The following is a 24,661-nucleotide window of genomic DNA, read 5'->3' on the forward strand; positions in this document are numbered from 1 at the left end:
ATCACTGTTTTCAGTTTCTTCTGATGAAAGAGGAAACGACTTTGTAGTTTCCAAAATCTCAGTGTACCACCTTGGTTTAATCCCATATACTCTTTCATGTTAGCCCATGAACGTGATCGTGCTGGTTCCAGGAAATAAGTACAGAGTGAGACATCTGTCGCGTGGCAGCTCTGTTTGGAGGAAAGCGAGAGAGTAGCAAAGTCAGATCGGTGACGCGCACTCGGTACTTTTTCAGGTCACCAAAACGTGCGCTGCACCGGGGAAACCAATCCCTCACCGGTCCTGTCAAGCCAAGGCCGGCTGTATGAATGAGAGCTCGTTTATTAGCAGCGTCATCCCACGTTTCCTGGCAGACCATCCACTTCCTGACAGACTTTTAACATATCCAAGGTGTGCGACGGGAAATTCAAATCTGTGCCACTATTATTCCCAGCATCCAAATGCCAAAACAGCCGCTTCATCGGTTTAAAATGAAGATAAAACCCCTTCCAGTAAAAGCTGACATTTTTTTAAATGTTTTTTTGCGTTATCAAAACAGCAGTACATTAAAATAACCGATATCCTACAAATGTTATCGTCACACAGCGAAAAGGTTATTTTTGACAGATTTTTTTCTCCATTCCAACTAACGTGACGCTGATTCATGACTTTTAGCCGCGCTGATATGAATGGACTGAGCAGCTTATAACACCGTCGAGTGACCACGGCTGTGAATGAAGCGAGCAGGCGATTAAGGAGACAAGTGTGAACTCTTCCCTTGTTTCCTAAAGGACCTGGGTGTTCCACTCTCACCCATCCCTCACGTTTCTACCCCCCCCCCCCCCTTGTAAAAAAAAAAAAAAAAAAAAAAAAAAACAGATACGGGGGGAGGAGGAGTCGGGTGAGAGGGAAAAAATGAAGTCAATTATACGACACCCCGGCTCTCCGAACCTCCCTCCTCTCCCTTCTGCTACTACTACAGCTGGTGGCTCCTCATGCGCCGCGGCGCTGCGAAGCCTTCACCGGGCACACCGGCTGCAGTCCGAAGGCATGTCGGCTGGGGGCTGTGACGGGACGGCGGAGAGGCCAGCAGGTAGGGGCTCCGGTTTGACGACGTTGAGGTTATTGTGGGTAGCTTAGCTTTGCTTCTTTTTAATATATTCTTTGGGGCAACTACTTTTCCCCTTCAATTAGCTGAAAAAATAAATTAATCACTAGTGGGATGCCTTCTTCCACGAATTAGTTCTGAACTTCTTTCGTCCTTTGACGTGTTTTTTCTTTAACGGCAAGTTAGGTTATATTGAGTGAAGGTTACTTAAAAAAAGGAACTTTACAGGGACATTGAGAGCAGACGACCTCACAGCGGCAGTAACGATAACACTTAACCGAGTGGCAGCAGTCACAGCAGCCTTGCTGGACCAGCCGCTATAGTGCGTCGCACCGGTGTCTCGAGCAGCTGGCACCTGCCTCCTAAAACCGAACGCGTCGGTTGGCAACGCGCGTGACAACCTGTCCATTCATTCCCGTACTATGTGGTGCTCGTTTCCGGGGAGGGGGACGCGAGCGGAGGGGGGAGCTTTGTCGGCAAACTTCACACTCACGATAAAAACACGTCACTGTAACCATGACGACGACTTCATCCCAAAAGCCCAGAAATACTTTTACACTTTGCTAGCCAGCGGTTCCTTTGTGAAAAGCCGTCGTCTTCTCTAAGCCTGGTGCTAATATTAATATTTGCCTAACCTTCACCAAACTGGCCTCGAGGAGCTTATATTGTCACGTGGTTCCTCGAGATTTGCCCCCCCCCAACATTCTTTCTCGTTCAGCTTCTTTCAGAAACTGGGTCAGTAGATCAGTAGAGCAGCGCTGCCTTCGGTGTGCAGCAGAGGGAAGCAGTCGCTCCCTGCCGTTTCCGAGCCGTACCGAGAAGCACAGAGGAATGTCAGCTACCAAACCCTTCAGTTCAAATAATGCAGACTAACGGCGGGATATTACAACACAAAGAGGTTAAACCATCACCGGAACTTTAAAAAAAAAAAAAAAAACTTGAACCACGGTGGTCTAAGTGCTAACATTCTGGTAAACACACTACAATGCACAGGAATAAATGATTACGGGACGTAAATACGTCTCAAAAATATGTTTCAGTGCTAGCTACATTCATGGAAGATTAGGTCAATTCTAGGTACTGAAAAGAAATCATACAGCTTATATAAAATGTGCAAAGACACTTGATGTAAAACCCTTACGTTATTTAATTCAATATACAATCTAAAATTATGACGAGAATATGAAAGAGCTATTGTCAAAAGTACAACTGAAAATGAACAAAAATTAGCCTCTTGTTCAGATTAAATGACAGGTCTGTGAATGTATCGCGCTTTTCCCCAGTATGCTATTTTGACACGAACAGTAGGTAACACAGGTGTTACTAATGACATTAGTGATATTCTGTTTGGGTCAAAGCCCTGGCTAAATGGATTAGTAACACCTGTGTTTACTTGTTATTTTCTCTCAAAATAGCCACTGTAAGTAAGGTGCATTATGTATATCTGACAACTCAAATTTTCAATTTTCAACAATTAAGCTGAAAAATTCTAGTACCCAGAATTTCCAGTTGGGTATTTTCCAAAGCATTTTCTTTCTAAATCTTTGTAACGCTTTTCCTCGCCCTCCTTTTGTCTTTCGTGCTCGCACATATGCATTTGGCCCTTTGTTGTTTTACAAAAGCTAAGCTTAAGTACAGCCATTCGGGATGCAAATGTAACATCACCATGTAAATAGTGTGGATTAACTTATTTCATGGTAGTAAAGCTATTAGCTCTGTGCTAACAGGCTATCACAATGACAACATGCATGAAAATATAAAGCCCTCTCAAGCCATACATAACCCAGTTTTCCTCTGTAAATCCATATATTTCAAATGGGCCTGTCAGTATTTTAAAGTACAGCTGTTAGCACTGTAATCGTTTACTGTAAATGTTGAAGCCGTCACATTGACTCTCTACCCTAATCCCACACAATCTAGCCCCTAAAATGTTTATCTACACGCAACTTTTAACAAACTTTTAAATACAACATTTCATCTTCAAACTGATAGTTACTGTTAGGCAGTTAATTAACTAAGTACGTTTAAATAGTGTAGATGCTGTTCTTAAAACACATGATCAAAGTAATACTGTGTGATTTGCTCTATAAATACCTCAATTAAAGAATCATAGACTCAGATATTATTTTGTTGTGAACATAAACCTATTTTTTGGTAAACTGTACATTGACCTCAGTATAGGTTAAAAAACACATATGCTTTGTAACAGAATAGCCCTTGTGCCACTTGTAAAAGAATATTCTCTTATTGCAAAACAGCAATAGCATGTACTGGTTTTAGCGGTTGTAGGAAATTGTAGGTCAGTCGACCAGAAATAACCCAGAACATATTGCACTGTAACTGTAGGATTTAGGGCTTGACTTCTCTGCATCCATCCAAAACTACAACCCTGGTATTATGTTATGTTACCAGAAGTACGCAGAGACACTGAGCCTTGGAATAATGTGACATTTATTTTTTTTATGCACATTACGAAAAGAAATGCAGTCCAGTAAAACACCTCTGCTATCAATTCTGATTCAATAAAGCTTCTACATTTTTCAGCTTTTGTCATCTAAATGAATGTAATGGGTGGTTATTGTGTACCGAACTGTATAACATCTAAACATGGTCTTAACGTGTTAACTCAAAAAAACTGGGGCACAGTATTAAATCAAATGGGTTTAATTTCTGAAATGAGTAAAATTGTGTAAAGATACACAAAAGGTCATATTTATCTGTGCAGTATAATAAATGAGTGCCTAATAACCAATTTAAACCAATCACCTTGCTCTTTGTTGTGTAAACCAGATAGTTTATAGCAATGGAAAAATTACCAGGCATTGAGCCACAGAACACACCCTTCTTTACAGGTTCAAAAGACTACGACTGATACATTCATGTCCTGCTGCTGGTTGAAAATACTGAAGTTAAACTTCAGTATTCAGCTGAGATAGAAGGTGGTGCTTTTTTTCCCCTTGTCATCATTTTCCATGTTTTCTGTGTCTTTCTGTTCATTTTAAGTCTCACTGCATGTGTTTTTGTTGTGTTTTGCTACCTCCTTGTATTAGTTTTGTGTATTTTAGTACTCCTTTGTAGTTAATGTTTAACTGGAGTTATTCTGTGTCTTGGTAGTTATTTTGTTTCTTGCCATAGTGTTGTGTCTCTTCGCAGTCATTTGGTTACTCTTTATAGTTATTTCTGCTTGTTTCTTCTCATTGTATATCTCTTTGTAATTAACTTGTCTTTTGTGGTTATTTTGTCTCTTTGTTGTTATTATGTATCTTTGTAATTATTTAGTATCATTTTGAAGTCCTGTGTCATTGTGTAGTTGTTTAGTGTCTATTTCTACTTACCTTGTGTTTCTTTCTACTTATTTTACATCTCTTTGTAGTTATTTTGTTTCCCTTTTAGTAGCTGTGTCTTTGTAGTAATTCTCATTAAATTTGTGAAATGTCAAGTTCAAATTTGAATGGAATCAGTCTATTGTGAATGAAATGTCATCAACTATTTACAAGTTCAAACAGTGTAAAACATTTCAAGGTAACCAAAGCAACAATAGTTCCTTTCTTTGTTCTTAATAACAGGCAGTCAATCAGTCACTTGGTATGAAACTAAATTGATCAAGATATGCAATAAGTGATATTTTTAGGTACATTTTGGTTTCCTTTGGCTGTCCTGTTAGGATTGCCTCCCTTCTGTGTGGATCTCTGTTCATTTTCTGCGTGTACCGTTTTGTCCTGCCTCTCCCATTCATCTTTTCTACACTCTAAAAAGATTAAAGTTCCACACTCGTCACGCTTATATCCTTACTCTAATGACTTAACATTAGCAATTTACCCCCCCCCCCAAATAGCAGCAAATATTTTCATTTAAGTAACTGCTGAATTTATAAGTCTTGAAAGTGGCCAAAAATGAATAAAAAGTATTCGAATGTGTTTGATTTATTTGTTTTAAAGATATCCTGTCCTCTTGTGTGGTGTTTTTGACCTCTGGTGTGACAGCCCCTGTGCGTCACACTTATGGACATTTTCTGAAAGCACCTTTATGTTTTTGTGCCAGCATGGTATGGAAAACCTGTCATTACTAGTTGGTAAGATACATTTGCATCATATCCATAATTGTGTTGTTTAAAGCCACATATTCTGAGCTTAAGTCCAAAATCCCAGTTAGTGTTTGGTGTCAATATGTTTAGGTAATGGTGTCATCACAACTTAAAAGCCTTCCAGTAGCTAGTTATCTGCAAGCCCCTGCTGTCCACACAATTAGGGCTACATTTATCTTTTGTTTATTTGTCTTATGTGGTAGAGTCATCGTTTTTGGCTCATCAAGAAAATGGCTAGGTGTTGGTTTATAGCGTATTAAATTAGAGTTACTGTGCTATTGTAAGTGGTGTATTACAGTTTTTTTTAGGGTATCAACAAATTAAATCAGGCCATATACAAACTTTTTTCCCTCAACCGCAGGTAGGACCCAAATGAAGACTTAGAGAAAAAGTGATCCTTTGGTGTGGTTGGTGTAGAGCCAGAACATACAAAAATAATAACAAAGAACTCAAACATAAATCACACCCACAAAAAGAAACCGTGAACTCACAAAAGACCCCAAAACATCCCCACCTCCAAATACCTTGAAGTGATTCAAGTGGTACACTTAAAGGTAGAGAAGTGCATGTAGGTCATATCATGCTGACTCTGTTTCATACTGAGTTACACTCCTGTGCATTTCCACCACAGGTGGTGGCCTGTGTTCCTGCGTTTCAGTAATATGGTATGTCATCTGCTACCCTGCAGGCTTGGCCTCTCGTCAGTACTCTAGTCACGACTGGTGCTCTCGGCTTGGGCGTGACTCAGTGTTGACCGTCTAGACATGCACTTTGCACCGATAAAAGCAAGGGGCATTGCTTTAACTATGACTTGATAGTGCCGGTGCAGGTGGCAGGAGAACACATTTCCTGACTAACAAAGAAACGGGGAAAAAAAGTGTGTGGTGCAGCAAGTAGCAGTGAAAAGCCACAATGGGTGAAAGTGAGAGCCGGCAAGTGTCACTCCCACATTCCACTTTTGCGTCAGTGATGACCCACTAAACTCCTCTGGAGGGATTAAAGAAAATGATGTCAATATCATTAAAGTTCAGTCCGGCCCTGATCTCATAGTAAGAGTTTTTGTTGATAGTAAAAGCTTGCTGTGTTTGTTAGTGGGACATGTGTACGTGAGAAAAGGGTCACTGTGACCACGTCTAGGTTTTCTGTTAAAAAGAAACTTTTATTTACAATATGTATCATTGTACTTTAAAGATTCAAACATAAAATGTTTTTTTTGTTCAGTTTGAGTATTGTGCTACTTGGTTTTCTTCACCTAGATACAGGTCTGTCACTTTATCAAAACTTTTTTCCTCACAAATAGATGTCATACTTTGTAGAATGGGATCCCCGAGTAAGAAGTAGGTCAGTGTTACAGTATTATATAAGCATTAGTGAAGACAATGGGCCAAACCCTATTTACTCTCACGTGCCTGTGAAACTCACAAACTGCAGGAGTGCATAGCATGGGGGTTTGGCGCCGTGTAATGGCAACTTTTAGCCAGTGCATCAAAGTTTGCCTAGAAACAAAATGTGTGTGTGTGAGAGCGTGTGTATGAAATTTGGCAAGAAAGCAAGGCAAAATGGGAAAAATAAATGAGCCGTCCAGCTATAAAATTGTTTTTGGGTCAGCCTTTAAAGTGAGCATTCTTGGCTGAGATTTCAGCCTTTAAAAATAGTTTCTGCCTATTAATGCAGAAAAAACTATATGAGTCATTCTGATGGTGCTCATTTTCAAAAAGACAAACAATTTGTGTATGTTAAAAAATGCACTCACAGAAAGTGTGATTTATGATTTGTAAACAGTAAAACACAGTAAAAATGTTCAGTTTGTTAACTTTCAAAACTCAAATTAAGCATTATTTATTCGCTCATACATGTAGATGAAAAATTGGGCAAGTCTTTAGTCTCAAATAAGTAACAAACTTTGCAGTAAATTAAGTAAAGTCTCCTCCTTTTAGTCACATACCACTGATATACCAGATACCAGGGTGATGACTTTTGACTGTCAGAATAATCTCAACATGTTTTTTAAGATCTTTAATGGTATTTTCATTTGATATAAGGCCAACTCATTAAAATCAGAAACCCTAGCCTCCATTCATTTATTCATTCATAGTGTAAACAGAGCAAGCGTTATTAGAAAGATCAAGGTTCATTTGTAGCTTCTCACATCACTGTGGTGCTTGTTTTCATGTATCAGATCCCGCTGCAGAGGATGAAGGGCCAAGCCAAGCAGGCTCCTCGCTGCCAGCTGTCGAGCTGCCAAGGAAACGAAAGGGAGATGTGGAGGAGAGGTCAGACGCGCATGTACAGTAAGAGCAGTGTTATGTTGTCTAAGAAGAAAAAACAAACTCTGAGACATTTCACTCTTGTTTATGCCTGAAGTTAAAATGATATGGTACAATGTACACAAACTAAATGACACACCGTCTGTCCCACCGATCTCACAGGCAAAGCCTCGACATCCAAATGGACGATGACCTCAGCAGGTACATCGAGTCGTCGGCTGTATCTGCATACCATCGTGTTACACCGTGCTGGCAAAGAATTTGATTTTTGATGCTTTCATTTGCAGATCTGAAGGGGAGGATCAGCAAGTCAAAATGAAATGCTTCAGGTGATTCTATTTTTATTTTAAACGACTGCGCCGTCTGTGACTTTAAAAAAAGCCTCCTGTAGCTTTCCTTGGTCTCATTTAGTTTAAGATGTCAGCTATTTAAAACCCTAATGACTTAGACAGTCTTAAAATAGCTCCATTACAATTTCCAGGTAATTATTTTTGCCCCCAGAAAAGACACAGCAGGTAGTAATGTAGCTATGCATTCCCCTTTCAAGTTCTAAGATACAGACTGTCTGACGGCTGAATGTGCCTACAGGGAGCCTCACCGTCAAATTGAGAAGCGGCGGAGAGACAAAATGAACAATCTGATTGATGAGCTGGCTGCCATGATCCCTGCCTGTCAGCCCATGGCTCGAAAGCTCGACAAACTCACTGTGCTGCGGAAGGCTGTGCAGCACTTGAAAGCCCTCAAAGGTACTTCTTAACCCACGTGGTGATTTAAGTGGTCAGTGATGTTGATTTTTGTTCACTCTAAAAGCTCCCGTGCTTTCAGCTGGGATGGGCAGCGCCTTTTCAGAAACCACCTGCAAGCCTTCCATCCTGCCTCACGATGACCTCAGACACCTTCTGCTGAGGGTAGGTCCTCGTACGTCTGTTTCATTCATGCTTTTATGCTTTTATTAACACATCTGTCTGTGTATCTACCAGGCTGCCGATGGTTTCCTTTTAGTCGTAAGTTGTGACCGGGCGAAAATCCTGTTCATCTCCGAATCCGTCTCCAAGATCCTCAACTTTAGCCGGGTGTGTTACCTTCCCACCACACAACTTGCAACATTCAGTTACTGGTTGCAGCTTTCTCTTTTTCTGAATGTTAGCAAAATGAAGGTGTAAAGTACAGATCTGTAAAACTGTACAAAGTACATCATACAATTTGTAAAATAATTAGGTCCTATATTATATACCTCTTTTTTAACAAGTTAATTTAATAAAAGTATGGCAGCCATAATTTATTCATTTAAGTTCAACATGACCTGAGAAGGTCTCACGTCTCCTAAAGAGTCTTCCACATTTCAACTTGTAGTCTGTATGCTGTTGATTTTAGCTGCCTCCAGCTTATTTAGTGCCTATAGCATTAAATGAAATGAGGTGCTGCTGCCAATCAGTGGAAAAAGTGGCTGGCAAAAGGTTTCTATAATATGCAGTGCTTCATTGTTTTCATGCAGTGACATTATCTCCAAAGTGACCTGCGTTATAACCAAGGCTGTTATGATATTAGATTTTCACTACATGATCGTTGTGGCTCCACAGTAGTTAATGCATTTGCCTAACATTAAAGATCCCTGATTTGGAAACATAAATTCCTTGAATCAGGAACGGCCTCTGGTATATAATCTACACTGAATATATGAGGCAAGTGAAGAGAGTCTATAGCCGTAACAATTTTACACTAATATCAGAAATGCGTTATGATAGAATATTAATATTAGTGTTGGCTGTTAGCAATGCAGTTAGTTGTATATGACAGCACCTTCATGGTGACCATTTATATTCACATGAAATCTCAGGATCAAAATCTCTTTTAAAAAAAATAAAAATGTAAAACTCTTTAAGCTGTCTGCACCTGCTGGTTTAGTTTGTTAAAGAAAGGCAGCACTGAAACGTGGAAAGCATGGGTCTCAGTCTGTCTGGGTTCTTTCAGTTAGGCTAGTTGCGCACTTGCCCAGCATCAAATGACAGGTAACATTTAGAAGATGAAGAGCCAGACATTTCCCTCAGGGGATGGTGGAGCCCAAAAACAGAACAAAAGTGGATTGAAGTGGATCTGCATTCATCACCAGATAAAGGCTAATGTTGCTTCCTGTTTGCAGTAAGTGTAAGTAACCAACCTCTTGGCTTTTGTTAAATCAAGGAAAAAATATGAAATCTTTTTTTTAAGCCTTTTGGACGCTCAGAGTAGAAGTTTAAAGTTTTATATTTTTATTATTATTTTTTTTTAGAATAAATTCATTTGTAAATGTTGCACACTATCCACAATCCTTTGTGGCTGAACTAAATCTTTACAACTCAGTGTTCACATAAATTGTTGTTCAGTATGAAGCATTTTATTGATGCTCTGATGAAGACTCAGGACTGCAAGTAAAAGTTAATAATCAAGGCAATGCCCTTATGTTTTCTGCACAGCTAGTAATCTCTAAGCTTTGATACATTTTTGAAAGTATCTCTGTAGTGCATGCTTTGCAGGATGAAGTCACACCTGCTCTACAGACTCAACTTTAAGACTCACTGTGTGCAAGTAGAGAGGAATGGTGATTAGGAGGGATAGCAAAGAAAAGCTTCTAAAGAAACCTGTCTCCATGTCTGCATGGCAGTGGGTTTTGTACAGGGAGATCACATCACTGAAAGTTAAAAAAAGACACAGCATGGAAGAAATCTGTCGTGATTTAGCTGCTAATGTATAGTGTATAATGGTTGGCTGCCACTTGCAAACAAAAACGTTTGAATAGCAGTTGGGTGGGGATTCTGTGCTCACAGCCAAGGCTGTGTACCTATGATATCAGCCCTTACTTAGGCCATACAGAGCAGTGGAAAAACCTGCATTTAAGACTAAAACTTTATATTTCGCTCTTCTTTTCCAATCACCTCCAAGTGGTCACAGCAGATGGCTGCCCCTGTATGGTCCTGGTTCAACTGGAGGTTTCTTCCTGTTAAAAGGGAGTTGTTCTTTCTCAATGTCGCCAAGTGCTTGCTCAAAGGGGCGTGTCTGATTTTTGGGGTTTTCTCTGTATTATCGTACGGTCTTTGCCTTACAATATAAAGTGCCTTGAGGCACTGTAGTTGTGACTTAGTGCTACGTAAAAAATTAAATGAAATTGAATTTACTAAACATTAAAAAGCTGAGTAAATAGATGTACAACATTTGTATTCACAGTTGGAACTGACTGGGCAGAGCTTGTTTGATTTCATCCACCCCAAAGACATCAACAAAGTGAAGGAACAGCTGTCTTCGTCAGAGATGTACCCGCGTCAGCGTCTTCTTGATGCAGCAAGTAAGTCCACTGGAGCTCCAGTATTGTGGAAAGGTCTTCCAAGGAGACTGCCTTTCTTGTGAATTTTTTTCAACATGATCCTGAGGAACAGTTCCTCTCTTTTTTGTTAAAGCTGATACTTTGAGCTGGGTCAGGTGACCCTGAACCATCCCTTAGAAATGCCCCCATAGGCACTTCTTCACCACTCGCCTTTTTTCAGTGTCCACTGTTTATACAATGCTGCAGCATGTTAGTATATTTTTGTCTTCTTTCTCCCTTTGCACTGCTTCTCTTTTCTTCTTTCTTTTTTTTGTTTTCCCTTCAATTATAACTGATTGCAGCACATGGCTGTTGTTGCCTAAACCTGCTTCTGCTGAGGTTTTTTCCAGTTAAAAAGGAGTTTTTCCTTCCCACTGTCACCAAGTACTGGTTCATGGGGGTTACTTTATTGTTTGGGTCTCACCTGGAGTATTGTAGGGTCTTAATTTTACAATAATAAAGCACAGTGAGGTGACTTTTGATTCGGCACGATATAAATAAAATTGAGTTGAAGAAAAAAAAAGGAACCTAACTCAGTGTGCTTAGGTGAGGTGTATACAGTGTGACAGTGTGTATACAGACAACTTAACCAGTTCTAAATTGTATCTTTAGCCACTTTGTTACTAGCACGCTGATGCCAGTAGACTTAAATTCACAGGAGGGCAATGAGGGAAGTGGAAACACCTGAGGAAACACAGCTGACACAAATAATCATGACGCCACAGGGGAAGCAAAACTAAACACACTGAACATGGAAACAAGACTTTCAAAATAAAACAGGAAACATGGAGAGACATGAACTGGGACACGCAAGCTTGACTCAAAAGACAGAGAGAGGGAGCGAGAGAGAGACACACAAGGGGAACCTTGTGACGATAGACGAGACGATAACATATGACAAACAGAAAAAGACTCATAAACAAGGAGACATGGACGATAACATAAACTAGACTGAAACTCAACTAAATCCTGACTAATAATAACAACACAAGAACTTAACAGTAATGCAATCTAACATAAGAAAAACTAAAATACACAAAATAAACTCAAAACCCCGGGTCACAGCCCTGACAAAAACACTATCAGTCATGGATTGGCCTCCCCTGAACCTGGACTTCAGCTTTATGGAAGCAATATGGGATCAACCTAAGAGAGAAAGGAACAAAAGGAAGCCAACATCTAAAGAAGAACTTTGAACATCAAGAAGCCTGGAGAAGTGCTCATGAAGACTAAAGAAGGTTGACTTAAAAAGAGAGTTCAAGCTGTGTTGAAGACTATAGGTGGCCATGCCAAATATTGACTTTCAGGCTTGTTGGAATTAAACAACCTTTGCTTTTGCTTTATATGCTTCATTTTCATGCATGTTTCCACATTTCAGTTAATTGCTATTTATTTTCTTAGGAAAATGTAAAGGAATGAGTGGTGGCTTGAGTGTTTTGCATAGTAATCTATATTAGGTGACATTTAGAAAAACAGAATAAGCATTACGTGTCCCAGTCACGAATGTGGACCTTCTGTGTGCAGCTGGGGTTCAGGTCCAGGTGGATGCTCCTGTCAGAGCGACCCACTTAACCACTGGAGCTCGGCGATCCTTCTTCTGCCGCATGAAGCACAGTCGACTGACAGAGAAACATGAGGACAAACACTCTCTGCCCACAGCTTCAAAAAAGAAAGGTGGGTTCATTCCGGAGGTGGCACAACATGTAGACATGAAGTATCAATTAATAATCGATGTGCTGTGAATATGCTGGTGTAACGTGGAGGTTCAAGCAACCGCAGCAATCTGATATTGTTGCTGATCGAATTTAGATTCAGTTAATACACACACACACACACACACACACACACACACACACACTGGCTCTATTCATAGCTCCAGACAGAGCTACTTTGGAGTGTTTTGTTTATCTTGCGCTGCTCTGATGAGAGCTCTTAAGGTGATTCAGCTGCGAGAAACAGCCCGAGTGAGTTATATATTGAATAAACTGAGACTATTCCGCTTTGTATAAACGGTCAGGTTCAGTCCTGGTTCTGCAGAACTAAAGAGATGAGGTAGAGGTTAGAAGATGCCTACCAAAAAGATTATATATTAAAATAAAATGAATTAAAATATACGATATATTTATATAAATATATATACATATTTAAATATGTCTGTAAGCAACAAGGCCAAAATTTAGACAGCTGCAGGAAATCAAGCAAGTGGAGTGAACTTAGTGTTTTTTCCTTGCCTAGTTTGCATGTTGGGGAAGCAAAGAAATTATCTTATTAAAATTTGGTGGAGAGGTGGATGAGAGTGGCTTTTTTCTTCACTTTTTCTCTAGTTCTATGGAGCTGCTTCTTAAGCTACTAATTTCGTAGAATTAGTAGCTTATTTAAGTCACATCAACAGTGACTTAAATAAAGAAACAAACATGATTGCATGAAGACATTTTTTTCTAGTCTTAGATGTCACAATTTAAAACATGTTGTTTTGCACAGGAAGTAGGTCACTGTCAGCCATTGTGTAACCACAAAATAAGAAGCTGGTCCAAACTCTGCTAACTGTGCAGCAGAAAATGAAGCTTTGGTGCCACTCAGTGGAAAAACCAAGCAACTGCCTTACAGTCCATTACAGTCTGAGCCACGGAGTCGTTTCATACCGGGCCGCAAGAGTTGAGGCTCGGGTGTGACATTTATGGTTTTTAGGGTTTTTATCATTTTTTTTTCGTAATTTTTTTAATTGGTTTTATAGTTAACTTGGTTTCCCTGGGTCTTTTCCCATGTGTTATGAATAAATCTTCTTTTTTTGGTACTGGTTTTATTTTCTTTTATTTATCTGCGACACCTTAAAGGCCAGTCCGTGAAAATATTTTTGGTCATAGACCACAGACCATTTTTGGTCTGTGGTGCAAAAAAGATTAGGAACCGCTGCGTTAGAGTCTACAGTATATTGTAGGCTTCGGTATGATTTTCCCACTTACATTTTAAAATAATTAGGAATATTTTAATGTTATTTAGTAGTATTATTTATCCATCAATCTATTTTCTTATCTGACAATCCGATTTATTATCATGAAGATGCTGAAGCACATCACAGCTGTCATAAGGTGAGAGGCAGGGTGTTCCAGCTCATGACAGGGCTCACTTTCACTCCTGCTTTATTTTAAGTGTATACAAACTCTGATGTGCTGAGACAGATTTGATTTATGTACCAATGTTATTGAAACACAGGCAGTCATGTGAAGAGGAAAGCACACCGTCTTTAACTTGTGTTTTTTTTTTTATATCAGCACATAACGCAAAAAAGCCCATTTGCTCTTTATAGGTTGCAGAAGCAGTGTGTGGAAAAGGAAACACACTCTGTGATTCAGCAGCTTGTAGAAGCACTTGTAGCAGCCATAACTTAGACCAATGGTTTTCTGTGTGACTTCATCCACGCCTCACATTCTTGTGGAGGAATTCTGGCGCAGTCTTGTTTCTAACATTACTTTAGTTTACTGAAGTTTGCAGGCATGTGTTTATGCACAGCCACAACATTTAAGTGGGGTTGAGATCTGGTGATTTTTTTAATCATATCCTGATACATAAAACCTTTGATATGAAGAGGGGGGGTGGGGGGGTGGGTGGTTCTTGTTCACATGACTGTGAGTTACACTGTTAAGCACTGTTCTCATTCAGAAATTCTCAGAAATTCAGAAGTCAAACATTTCTTTGACAGGCTTACTGTCTGAAACCAGAGGAACTGGCCCACCCAGTTTTTGGTTTTCTGTAAAAAGCCTAAACAAATATGAACCCATGTGTTGAAACTTAAACAATACCTGTAGATTTTTGTCTTCAGGTAAGCTATAACGGCAGCTTTGAATGAATGTAATGCATTAAAGCATGTTGTTTTTATCTAACATGGAGTGACATTTGAAGGAGTAGCTCCTTCCTTCATCAGACCCGGCGCTACTGAGGTTTCAACAATCCAGCTTATTTTTCAGGCAACATGAGGTCATCATGTTGCCTGAAAAATAAGCTGGATTGTTGAAACCTCAGTAGCGCCGGGTCTGATTTTATGTTCTGTGCCACTAAATGTACACAGTTCACCCAAAACACAATCGAAAAATACTAGAAAGGATATTGTATCGTACACATGACTTGTTTTCTGCCTGCAGACGCTTACAGATTCTGCACACTGCACTGCACCGGGTACATGCGGAGCTGGCCGAGCAGCCAGCTGGACTCGCTGGAGGCCGACGCTGACAAGGAAAGCTCGACCCTGACGTGCCTGGTGACCATGTGCCGCCTCTACTCTCACGCGTCCCATCAGCCTTCCAAAGACATCAACGTCAAGCCCACCGAGTTCGTCACTCGCTGTGCGATTGACGGCAAGTTCACTTTTGTAGATCAACAGTGAGTTTCCCCTTTCTAACTACGTCCACGTGCACCATGTATCTTTCCGCCGTGAGTCATGGATTTGTTGTGCGCACGCAGTTCTGCTGAGAAAAGAATGGCAGAGGCGTTGCGTGGTGGGGAGGCCTCTGAGCGCAGCAGTGTGAGATTTGTCGGTTGGACTGTCAGTGGAGATAATCATTTCTGTGTCTGCCGTTGTTTCTCAGAAAGACCTGAGCATCTTGAGGGCATCACGTGAAAATCTCTTCTCATTTTTTGGGAAGTAATTTCACAACACAAGTATAGTGAATCACTTTATTAAATGAATTACCCATGTGTGTGACTGATGAATGTTACATGAGAGGCTTATTTATACTATGCTAACACTTTATGATAAGGGAGGCGAAAACTTTCTTAGTTGCTGAAGAACGAATCAGGAATGCCTTAATGAATGTTTACTAAAAAACAAGCCAACATCTACTTGAATACTTACTATAGTAATTAAAAGTACCCTAGCTTTCAGCTGTCAGGGCTCTCTTCTGTGACACCAGCTCCTAGTTTGGATTCAGAAAACAGACACTGTCTCTCCTTTCAAGATTAGACTTAAAACTATGGTTCGGGCTGGATCATTTGACCCTCCCTTAGTTATGTTACAATAGGCCTATACTGCTGTGCCTGTGAGGCACTGACTGCTTCTTCTTTCTGGTCTGTATATGTTTATACACCATTTAATCATTAGTTATTACTAATTACTATTATTAATTACTCTGGCTCTCTTCCACAGTGTGTCTTTGATCTGTCTTCCTCCCCTCCTCTCACCCCCAACCGATTGGCTGCCCCTCCCTGAGCCTGCTTCTACTGGAGGGTTCTTCCTGTTAAAAGGGAGTTTTTCCTTCCCACTGTCACCAAGTGCTTGCTCATATGGGGTTGTGTGACTATTGAGGTTTTCTCTGTATTATCGTAGGATCTTAATCGTACTTAAAGGGGCTTGAAGCGACTGATTTTGAATGAAATGAACGGAACTGAACATATGCTATTTCAGTGGCGTGTCAGGTATGAATTTGTTCATATCTGTCTGGAAGCTAATCTCCCTGTTTTTTCATTAGCCTTCCTGATCAACTCTGAGCAAAATCTAACCACTTATTTATTACATATTATCCAAAATTCCAATCAATTTCAGTCAGAGTTTTTACTATGTAGCAAATAAACCATCCACAAATATGACAAATTTGTGTTTATTTGGCTGAATATCTTGGTTTCATGAAACGTTAATTAAATGACATTAATAGCATTTTTTTTTTTACACATGAAGCAGAGGAAAAATCATAATAGAATCAAAGTTAGTCTTTTCTCAGATAGTGGGTGACAGGATGGTTATTGGCCATTTATTTATTTACTTTTTAAATTTCCGTCATAAATTTTGAGCCTGATTGAGATCTGGACTGTTTGTTGGCTTGTCATTGACCCCCTATGTTTTTCCTGAAAAAAGGATTTAACAGTCTTTACTCTGTGGTAAGATAAAATGGACTGTATCACCAACAAACAGCACCACACAAAGGTTCCTGCATCATCTCCTTCACTAATGTGGATTTGTGATTCATCGCTGAACATCCACTTCATCCACTTATCCACTATCTCTGTCGCCCACTGTAACCTCGTTTTCTGCAGTTACTTTTTTTTTTTTTGCCTTTCTGGATGTAATCACATGTCATTCAGCCCATTTCTTCCAGTTCTGACACTAACACAGACGTCCGTTTCTCTTTTCTGTCTTCCATTTGTTTTGTTTTGCATTTTCGAGGCACATTGCTTAAGTTTTCTATCCCGATGCTTTGTTGACCTCCGTCTAACCATATTTTTTCTTTCTATTATCTTCTAATTTACTTTTACTTGCTCTGAATTTTAGGCACAGGTGAATTGAATATGAGTATCTAAATATGATGATTACAGTCTCAACGAGGCAATAATTGTAAACACAGTCATCGCGTAACTGCATTGTAACCCTGGAATACAAAAATAGTTGATAATTTTCGAGTAATGTTTAAGTTGTGTCTATTACAGTAGATCCTCCACAGTAACTATGAATCATGACTCTTTTGGCAGCACAGAAAGAGTAACGCATGTTGGAGTAAACTCTAATGGATGAATAGTTGGCGGAGGGGCTTTGTGCAGGGTTTGGATCTGGAGTTATTAAGAAAGTATTAACTACAGCCCGTCCAATAAAGGATTTTATTGGACGATATATGAAACATGTTTCCCTAACATTCATCCAAACTCTGTCCAGCTCTGATCCGATGTAGTATTTGAAACACATATTGCCAACAGGGAAGTGGCAGAGTGCCCTCTGGTGGACAAACTGTGTAATGCCGAATTTTGTTTAATAGCTGAAGGTTGTGTTTTTCTATTTCTCCTTTTCAAAATGTTAATTTATCAAATATTGCTGATACCACTAGACTGCCAAATACAGTAGCTAATAATAAATAGAGAAATTTGTTAGCTCTAGTCCTAACGAACAACTTTGTTAGTGATCAGATTGCTCCTGATTCGTTCTTTGTTTGTTTGCAGGTGACTAAGCAAGTTTTTGTGTCCCTTTTTGTGAAGTGTTATCTATTCTGTATTTGCTTTTGTTCCATTTTCCTCTACTGTTTTTAATTGGCACAATCCTCATAGGCTGTGATAGATGCAAGACCAGAATCACTAAATTCCTTTTTTTCCCTCTCTTTTTTTCCCTCAGAGCCACAACCGTCATTGGTTATTTGCCGCAGGAAGTTCTCGGCACATCCTGCTATGAGTACTTTCACCAAGATGACCTGCAGCACCTCGCAGGAAAGCACAGGCAAGGTAATGGAGCAAAGCCACAACTGGTGCCAAACTGAATCTATGCTAAAATAACTGTAGCTCAGTTTGTCTTCAGGTCAGAAGGAATGGAAAAGGAAAGCGCTCGTAGTGACCTTTTTCGCTTTGCTTTGTGATGACATGTGTCAAATCTTTTGGCAGTGCTTCGAAGCAAAGAGAAGATTGAGACACAGTGCTACAAGTTTAAAACAAAATACGGCTCCTACGTTTCCCTCCAAAGTCAGTGGTTTAGTTTCACAAATCCATGGACCAAAGAAGTTGAGTTTATCGTGTCTTTAAATAGGGTTATTTCGTAAGTACCGATTGCTGTCGTTTCAACTTAATTGTTGCTTTTTGTTTCATATGCACCGTGCTGCCGTAATAAAGTTTTTAGTACAACGCTGTTCTGGATGAAGCAGTTAAAATACTCCATTGCACCAACAGGGGGCCCGGTCACACAAAAGATGAGGAGGAGGCAGGCAGCTCAAAGGCACTCCAGGGTAAGAGATGCACACAGAGCCGTGTATTCATCATGCTGTCATGTGTCTTTTTGTTTGAACTTTTTTTTGTCCTCCTGCCTTAAAAGACGACATAAAGCAAATACCAGTAATTCCCGGCTTCTCCAGTGGCACCGGCACAATGATCTACGCCGGCAGCATAGGGACCCAAATCGCAAATGAGCTCATCGACTCCTACAGGTACAGTCTGTCAAATCTGTGTGTGAAGAAAGGCTCGATGAATTTAAAATCATGTTGCTTTTCTTCACAGAAAGGAGTCATATTTTCTGATAGATGCTCCAATAAATCTGAACATTTGGTACAAAAACTTCCAGAATGAGCCTGGAAGCCCGTTTGTGATAAATCCAATGTTTTTTGATTTTTTTGACAGGGTGAACTCATCTCCATCGAGCGGAGCTTCGAGTCCGTTTGGCCCAGCCCAGGAGAAATGTCCACTGGTGTCCCCACAAACCAGCAGGAGTGTAAGTGACCTAAATCAGAGGACAGGCCACTGTCCTACTGTTACTAACAGTAACCATGAAGCACCAGCTGGAATCAGTTTGCTTGGTGTGCTGCTGGGGGTTAATTTATTCATAATATTTCATCCTTTAGTTTATAGTTTTTATCTTTTTTGAATTTCTGGCACTTTTTTTGAAATACTGAATCTTTACTGTTTGGATTTGGAGGAATGGTGGGATTCATTTTCAGTTAAAACATTAGGAGTTTTTAAAGGGTATTTCTCATTCTGGTCGATCATTTTATGGAAATGTGGATAAACATCTCATTTTAATGGCAGCCACCTTACAGCAGGAAGGTTCCTGGTTTGAACCTCGTGGTTGACTAAGGCCTTTGAGTATGGAGTTTGGATGTCCTCGCTGTGCTTCCTCTGGCAACTTCAGCTTTTTTCTCAGAGTAAATAAACCTGCATGCTTGGGCCTAAATTCAATAAGCAGTTAGTAAAATGGATGAATAGATGGCTGGATGGTGACATGTGGAGGTCCAATATTGTGATTGAATTCACAATAATACTTTTATAATTGTCTAAAGTATCAGTATTTGTCAGTATGTCATTACTTTACATAATGCAAAGCTCTGAGCTGTATTTTCACCGCAGCATCCTCACAAGGTGTATCATCATCCACGTAGACAAGAAAGTCTTCAAATGTAGGAGATGTGTCTGAGAAAGACGAAAGCAGCTTGTTTTCCCGAGTTTAATTACACACTTCAGTGGATAAAGGTGGAACGCGGGGTCCTGCACGCTGTTTTCATGTATAATGGCTTGTTGCAGGCATCCAGCAGAGAGGAGGCAGCAGGCAGTTCATCACAGTCCCAGTCCCAGTCTGACTCAAGGACGGCAGCAGGGACGAGCAGCTCAACTTCTGAAAGCGCAGGTACTGCCAGCAAGACCATCACAAACACACTGTGTTAACAGTTTCTGTCTTTTCTTTTTCCTGTGCTGCAGTCTGCAGTGAAGGAGAAGAATAACTGAGAGCCACTTTATATTTTATGTTAGTAAATACCTCTGTTTATGTTTATGGCTGTTTATGGTGTGCATCCCACTCGCGATTTCACAGCTGCAGGCCAATAAGAAGATGTAAGCACTACAATCCATTTAAGCAAATGCGACACAGAAAAGAAAGGAAATACAAACTGAGTAAATATAAAACTGTAAAATAATTAACGACTAGATTCTGCTGTATTGACTATATATTTGGTCAACAAATTTTGGATAAACTTTATAAAAGCAGAATATACTGTATATACATGCACAAAACTGAGGTAAAGTCAGTGAGTGACATATTTAAAAAATGTAACAGTTTCTGAACTGAAGCTTCATCACTTCACTTCCCAGTGATTTTGCCTCTATCTACTAATGTGTACAGTGGCACTGTTTATTGTTTTATTTTGAAGTCTTATTGACTAATGTTCATTTTATAAATGATGTCCCTCCTTAGAATCAAAAAGGATGCTAAAGCAGTGAAGCTTAAGCCAGTTTCTTCTGTAACTTTGGCAAAACAAAAGAAGCTAACTGAAACCAGCTAACCTAGCAGCTCCCACAAGCTAATGGTAAAGTGCTACTTTAAAATTAGCTTTTTAATTAGCAAAAATGAGCAAACAATTGAAATAACAAGAGAAAAAACAAACAAAAAACAAAACTTAAAAATCATCCAGTTTTCATGTATATATCTATGTCTACAGAATGTGTGTGCTCGAAAAGGAGTAGGATGAAGTTTACACTTTTTCTGTTCCTACCCCCTTATTTCAAATTTCATTGCTTACAAATCCATATCCAGGATTCAGCATTATTTGATCATATATGTTTAACTATGTACAAGTCTAACACATTGAACATACACAAATAAAACCATTTTCAGCACATAAACCAGAACAACAACAAACTACATTTCGACATAAACTAATCACCCTGTCTATAACACCGCTTAATCTCTGAGCTTATTTTATATCTATGTGACAAACACCTTAATGAACACTTAAGCTTGGGTTACTCTGCATTGATCTATAAAAAATGAGGACACAATAAGACAACTCAGTCACTGAGAGGAAGATTTCCTATATTCATACAATTTATTATTTGTTATTGATTATAATTAAAACTAAAATTATTGACCAGCTTTTTGGTCATTATTCAAAAAGAGTAACATATTATTCATTATTATTATTTTAAAGCTATGCATTATGTTACTTACATCACTTATTACATTATTTTAGTGTTGCTTAGAGATGCTTTGGCACATAAAAATAAATAAAATAAATAAAAGCTGGACACAGAGCCATGCCCTAGATTGTTTTTTTCATTTTTAAAGAGAACAGCAGTGTAAACCAGTCCAGACAGAAAATATTGTTTTTTACCACAGCAGTTGTACTGTAGGAACATTTCCAGCCCATCACTGCTGAAGCTCAGGCTCCGGCTGCTTGGCTTGACGTCACTCTATGTTCTTTACCGCTTTAACGGACACTGTTAAAGGTGTTATTGTTTTCTCAGATCTCTTTTTTTTTTTTTTTGCTCTGTTTCACTCAGGCGAGCCCTCCCAGCTGGACCTGGACAGCATGGTGGTGCCAGGCCTGAGCAGCTTCAGCAGCGACGAGGCTGCCATGGCAGTCATCATGAGCTTGCTGGAGACGGACGTGAACATGGGTCAATCAGGGGAGTTGGAGGATTTACACTGGCCTTTCTAGAGGGTGCTCAGACTCTCGGCCTCTCTCTCACATGCTGTTGTGCCGTTTCTTGCCGTTAACTGAGAACTAGGCGGTTCAATTAATTCTGATCTGCCTGATGCCTGAACTGGCCTTGCACAATCGAACCTACAGGACTTGTACCAAAAGTCACAACATGTCAGACTTGAGGACTGCTGAACAGGAAGTGTACAGGAAGTGTTGTGACTGTGATTAGCTTGCGGGTACTTGGTTTTTGCTTGAAAGAAGGTCTGGTTGAAGATCCCTTGGAGCCTGCGGTGATACAGTGTCTTCCTTAGTAACACTTGTGCATCCTAAATAGGGGTTGGAGACGAGACCTTCACCAGCAGGGAGATCTATTTGCTCTGCTGCCCTTAGTCACCAAGGCCACCAAGGTCTGGAGGAGCATAGAAGTCCTGTAATGTGCAGTGCTGCTACAGAAACCTCAAACATTGACATTTGTGGAACCTTTGGTACAGTTTTAGGAATGACTTGTTTTTCATACATGGTCTGATTGTTCAATTTTTTTTTATTGTATGTTAAAGATTCCCATCAGACACATTTTAAGTAAAAGTACAAAAAAAAAAAGAAAAAAAGAAAAAAGAAAAAACTGATGAGTAAATTGCTGAAGAAGGTTAAAAGGAATGTCTACGTTTTAGCTCCTTGATTAAGAACTGCAGCTAAATATGTACAAATCAGGGCACCTCAGTCCTTGAACAACCACTACTGGTTCAGCTACATTTCATTTTGGACATGCCCAGCACAGCCACACAGTGTGGGGAGAGTTAAAAATACTGTGTCACGAATAAATACTGTTACCCAAAATTCTGCAGTGATTCACAAATGCCAAATTTTTGTAAGATCATAATTGCAGAAGAAAAAAAGTTAATTACCTTGTAGTTTCTCTACAAAAATCTTCTTCTTAGGCACATTTTGGATCTATTGACTTAATTAGTATTATTTAAGTATTTTGTGAGTTCTTCATTCTCCATCGCACTTCACAAACCTGTAGTGGCAGTAATGGAGTGAAGAAAACAACACAAACTAGATAGGCTGCTTTATTTCAGCAGACACTGCTGGGGGACATGCAGATCATGGGCTTTATTTGATAACAGACTATCAGAATTGCGAGATTGCCAAAGACACCCAACGCTTTGAATCACACGTACTGTATTATTTAAAAGAAATTGTGTTCATTCCTAATCATTTGTGTACACAAATTATCCAGAAGTGTGTCTGATTTTAGCCTAGCACTTTTATCACCTAATCAGACCACATGAGCAAAGATGCTACGTTTATGCTTAGAGACAATTGCTTATCAAAGAATTATACCAATAATGTGGTTAAAAGTTTTCACATTATTATCTAGCACAACCAACACACAGATTCCAACTTTGACAATTAGCTAGCGATGGGGCTACTAACAAGGAGCGCTAATGCTACGAGGACCTACGAAGGGAATGTGTTTCAAGGAGAGCGCTTTACTTCAGGACTGTTTTTACTAAAATAAATACTTGAATATTGAATACTGTTTACAGTTCTGATTGCTGGATGAATGGTAGGAATGGTAGACTCTGTAGTCTTTTTAAATTTGTTACATATGTACCAAATGTCTGACCACCATTTAACTGGAAGAAGCTAAACCCTGTAATAAATCAGCTTCACATTTAACAGTTTAACCAAACAAAACAAATTTGTATGGAAAGAATATCATGTGCAAGTGTGATTTTACAAATCACAGTCATGTATTTACAGTTTAGATGAATGTGATTATGGCCTCCTTGTAAAAATCCATAGATTAAGTAAAAGAGAACACAAAGAAAACAAAATGAAAGGGTGTTTATATTGAGTATGTAACAAAAAGCTGGTAAAATATATGTTTCTATTATGAATTTACACTAAAGGATGAGGTTGAAGTCAGCCTGTAGTGTTTGCCCGGTAACAGAGACGTTCTAATATGATGCTAACGTGATCTCTTGTACAATGAACTCCTTTGAAGGACTCTGAGGACAGATTTCCTTTGTTTTGGCCCCAGAATAGAAATTAGCTGTGATATTTGTGTAATACAGCCACTCGTGAATAATCTCAACATTGTAGGTAGCTCAGATATACTGTCATTAGCTGTCAGAGGTCAGAATGCAAGCGGACGTTTAGATTTGAGCAAAAGCTGTAGCCACAATCGTTACCGAGCTCACTCTGAGGTTATAAGAGTGAAAGTAAAGCTGAATTTTAGTTTAATTCGCAGTGACTGGCCTCAGTATAGCTCATGTAGAGTCTGGTTATACCACTGGTTCCTCAAATCTTGAAAGCATAATGTGACTCTGTTTTCTTGAATGCATGTCGCATCTGACGGGGTTCAGTTGGAAGTCACAAGTAAGACGCCCTTTTTGGCTTTACAAGGAAAACTCACCACATACTTTTGCCATCTGTGCCATGTGAAATGGAGACTGAAGCATGGTGAACATGCCCTGCTATCAAAGACAAAGTGTCTGATGTTTGTATGTGATAACTGTTGTCATTGTATCTGCTGTAACAGAAATGAGGGGAAGACTTTGTCAGTAAAATAGCATTTTTAAGTAATTGTCCCAACATTTTTTTTTCATTTTAAAATTAACGTCTTTATTTGATACCAGTGCCAAAATGGTTTTGCACAGTAATTACACCCATGTTTCAAAGTTTTTAAAGCATGAATTTGCCAATATGGTGTAGACAGTGTACTATTTCATTCATTTTAAAAAAAATAATATTAATATATAACCACTTACAAAAGGACTCAAATCTCACAAACAACACAGATAATGATGTCATATTATCCACAGAGGTATTCTATCAGACATTTAAAATAATTGCTTTACAAAGAAGAGGAAGCACACAATGAAGAAAACAACCAATAAGGAAAAGAGAACATGAAAATGAAAAATTACGCTCCATTTTTGGGAACAGCTTTTATTTTTAATAACGAGAAATTTTTATTTAACACATTCATTTACAGTTATGTATAACATT

The 24,661-nt window shown here is 39.3% G+C and overlaps 1 protein-coding gene across 3 annotated transcripts; it reads left to right on the plus strand.

Moving 5' to 3' along the window:
* The first annotated feature begins 878 nt into the window (after positions 1–878).
* On the plus strand, positions 879–24,235 carry LOC116330944 (aryl hydrocarbon receptor nuclear translocator-like protein 2). 3 transcript variants are annotated; one of them, XM_039601087.1, is made up of 17 exons: positions 879–1,072; positions 7,351–7,462; positions 7,592–7,639; positions 7,726–7,767; positions 8,027–8,184; positions 8,264–8,346; positions 8,419–8,511; positions 10,640–10,757; positions 12,300–12,449; positions 14,915–15,152; positions 17,863–17,969; positions 18,126–18,276; positions 18,408–18,463; positions 18,550–18,661; positions 18,852–18,942; positions 19,749–19,851; positions 21,501–24,235. In XM_039601087.1, the coding sequence occupies exons 1-17, from the start codon at positions 895–897 to the stop codon at positions 21,656–21,658; spliced, it is 1,998 nt and encodes a 665-aa protein (XP_039457021.1). In that variant the 5' UTR covers positions 879–894; the 3' UTR covers positions 21,659–24,235. The 3 variants fall into 3 exon arrangements, with proteins under 3 accessions (XP_039457021.1, XP_031609283.2, XP_039457022.1); XM_031753423.2 differs by having other exon boundaries at positions 7,601–7,639; XM_039601088.1 differs by having other exon boundaries at positions 7,351–7,444; positions 7,601–7,639.
* Positions 24,236–24,661: the final 426 nt, after the last annotated feature.

Source organism: Oreochromis aureus, linkage group 17 (assembly GCF_013358895.1).
Source record: "Oreochromis aureus strain Israel breed Guangdong linkage group 17, ZZ_aureus, whole genome shotgun sequence".
Lineage (NCBI taxonomy): Eukaryota > Metazoa > Chordata > Actinopteri > Cichliformes > Cichlidae > Oreochromis > Oreochromis aureus.

Bases quoted from the DNA above. Each gene is read 5' to 3' on its own strand.
- LOC116330944 (XM_039601087.1), top strand. From the start codon at position 895: ATGAAGTCAATTATACGACACCCCGGCTCTCCGAACCTCCCTCCTCTC. The intron at 12,450-14,914 runs GTGGGTTCATTC...TTCTGCCTGCAG, and splicing joins CACAGCTTCAAAAAAGAAAG to ACGCTTACAGATTCTGCACA. The intron at 18,943-19,748 runs GTAAGTGACCTA...GGCTTGTTGCAG, and splicing joins CCCCACAAACCAGCAGGAGT to GCATCCAGCAGAGAGGAGGC.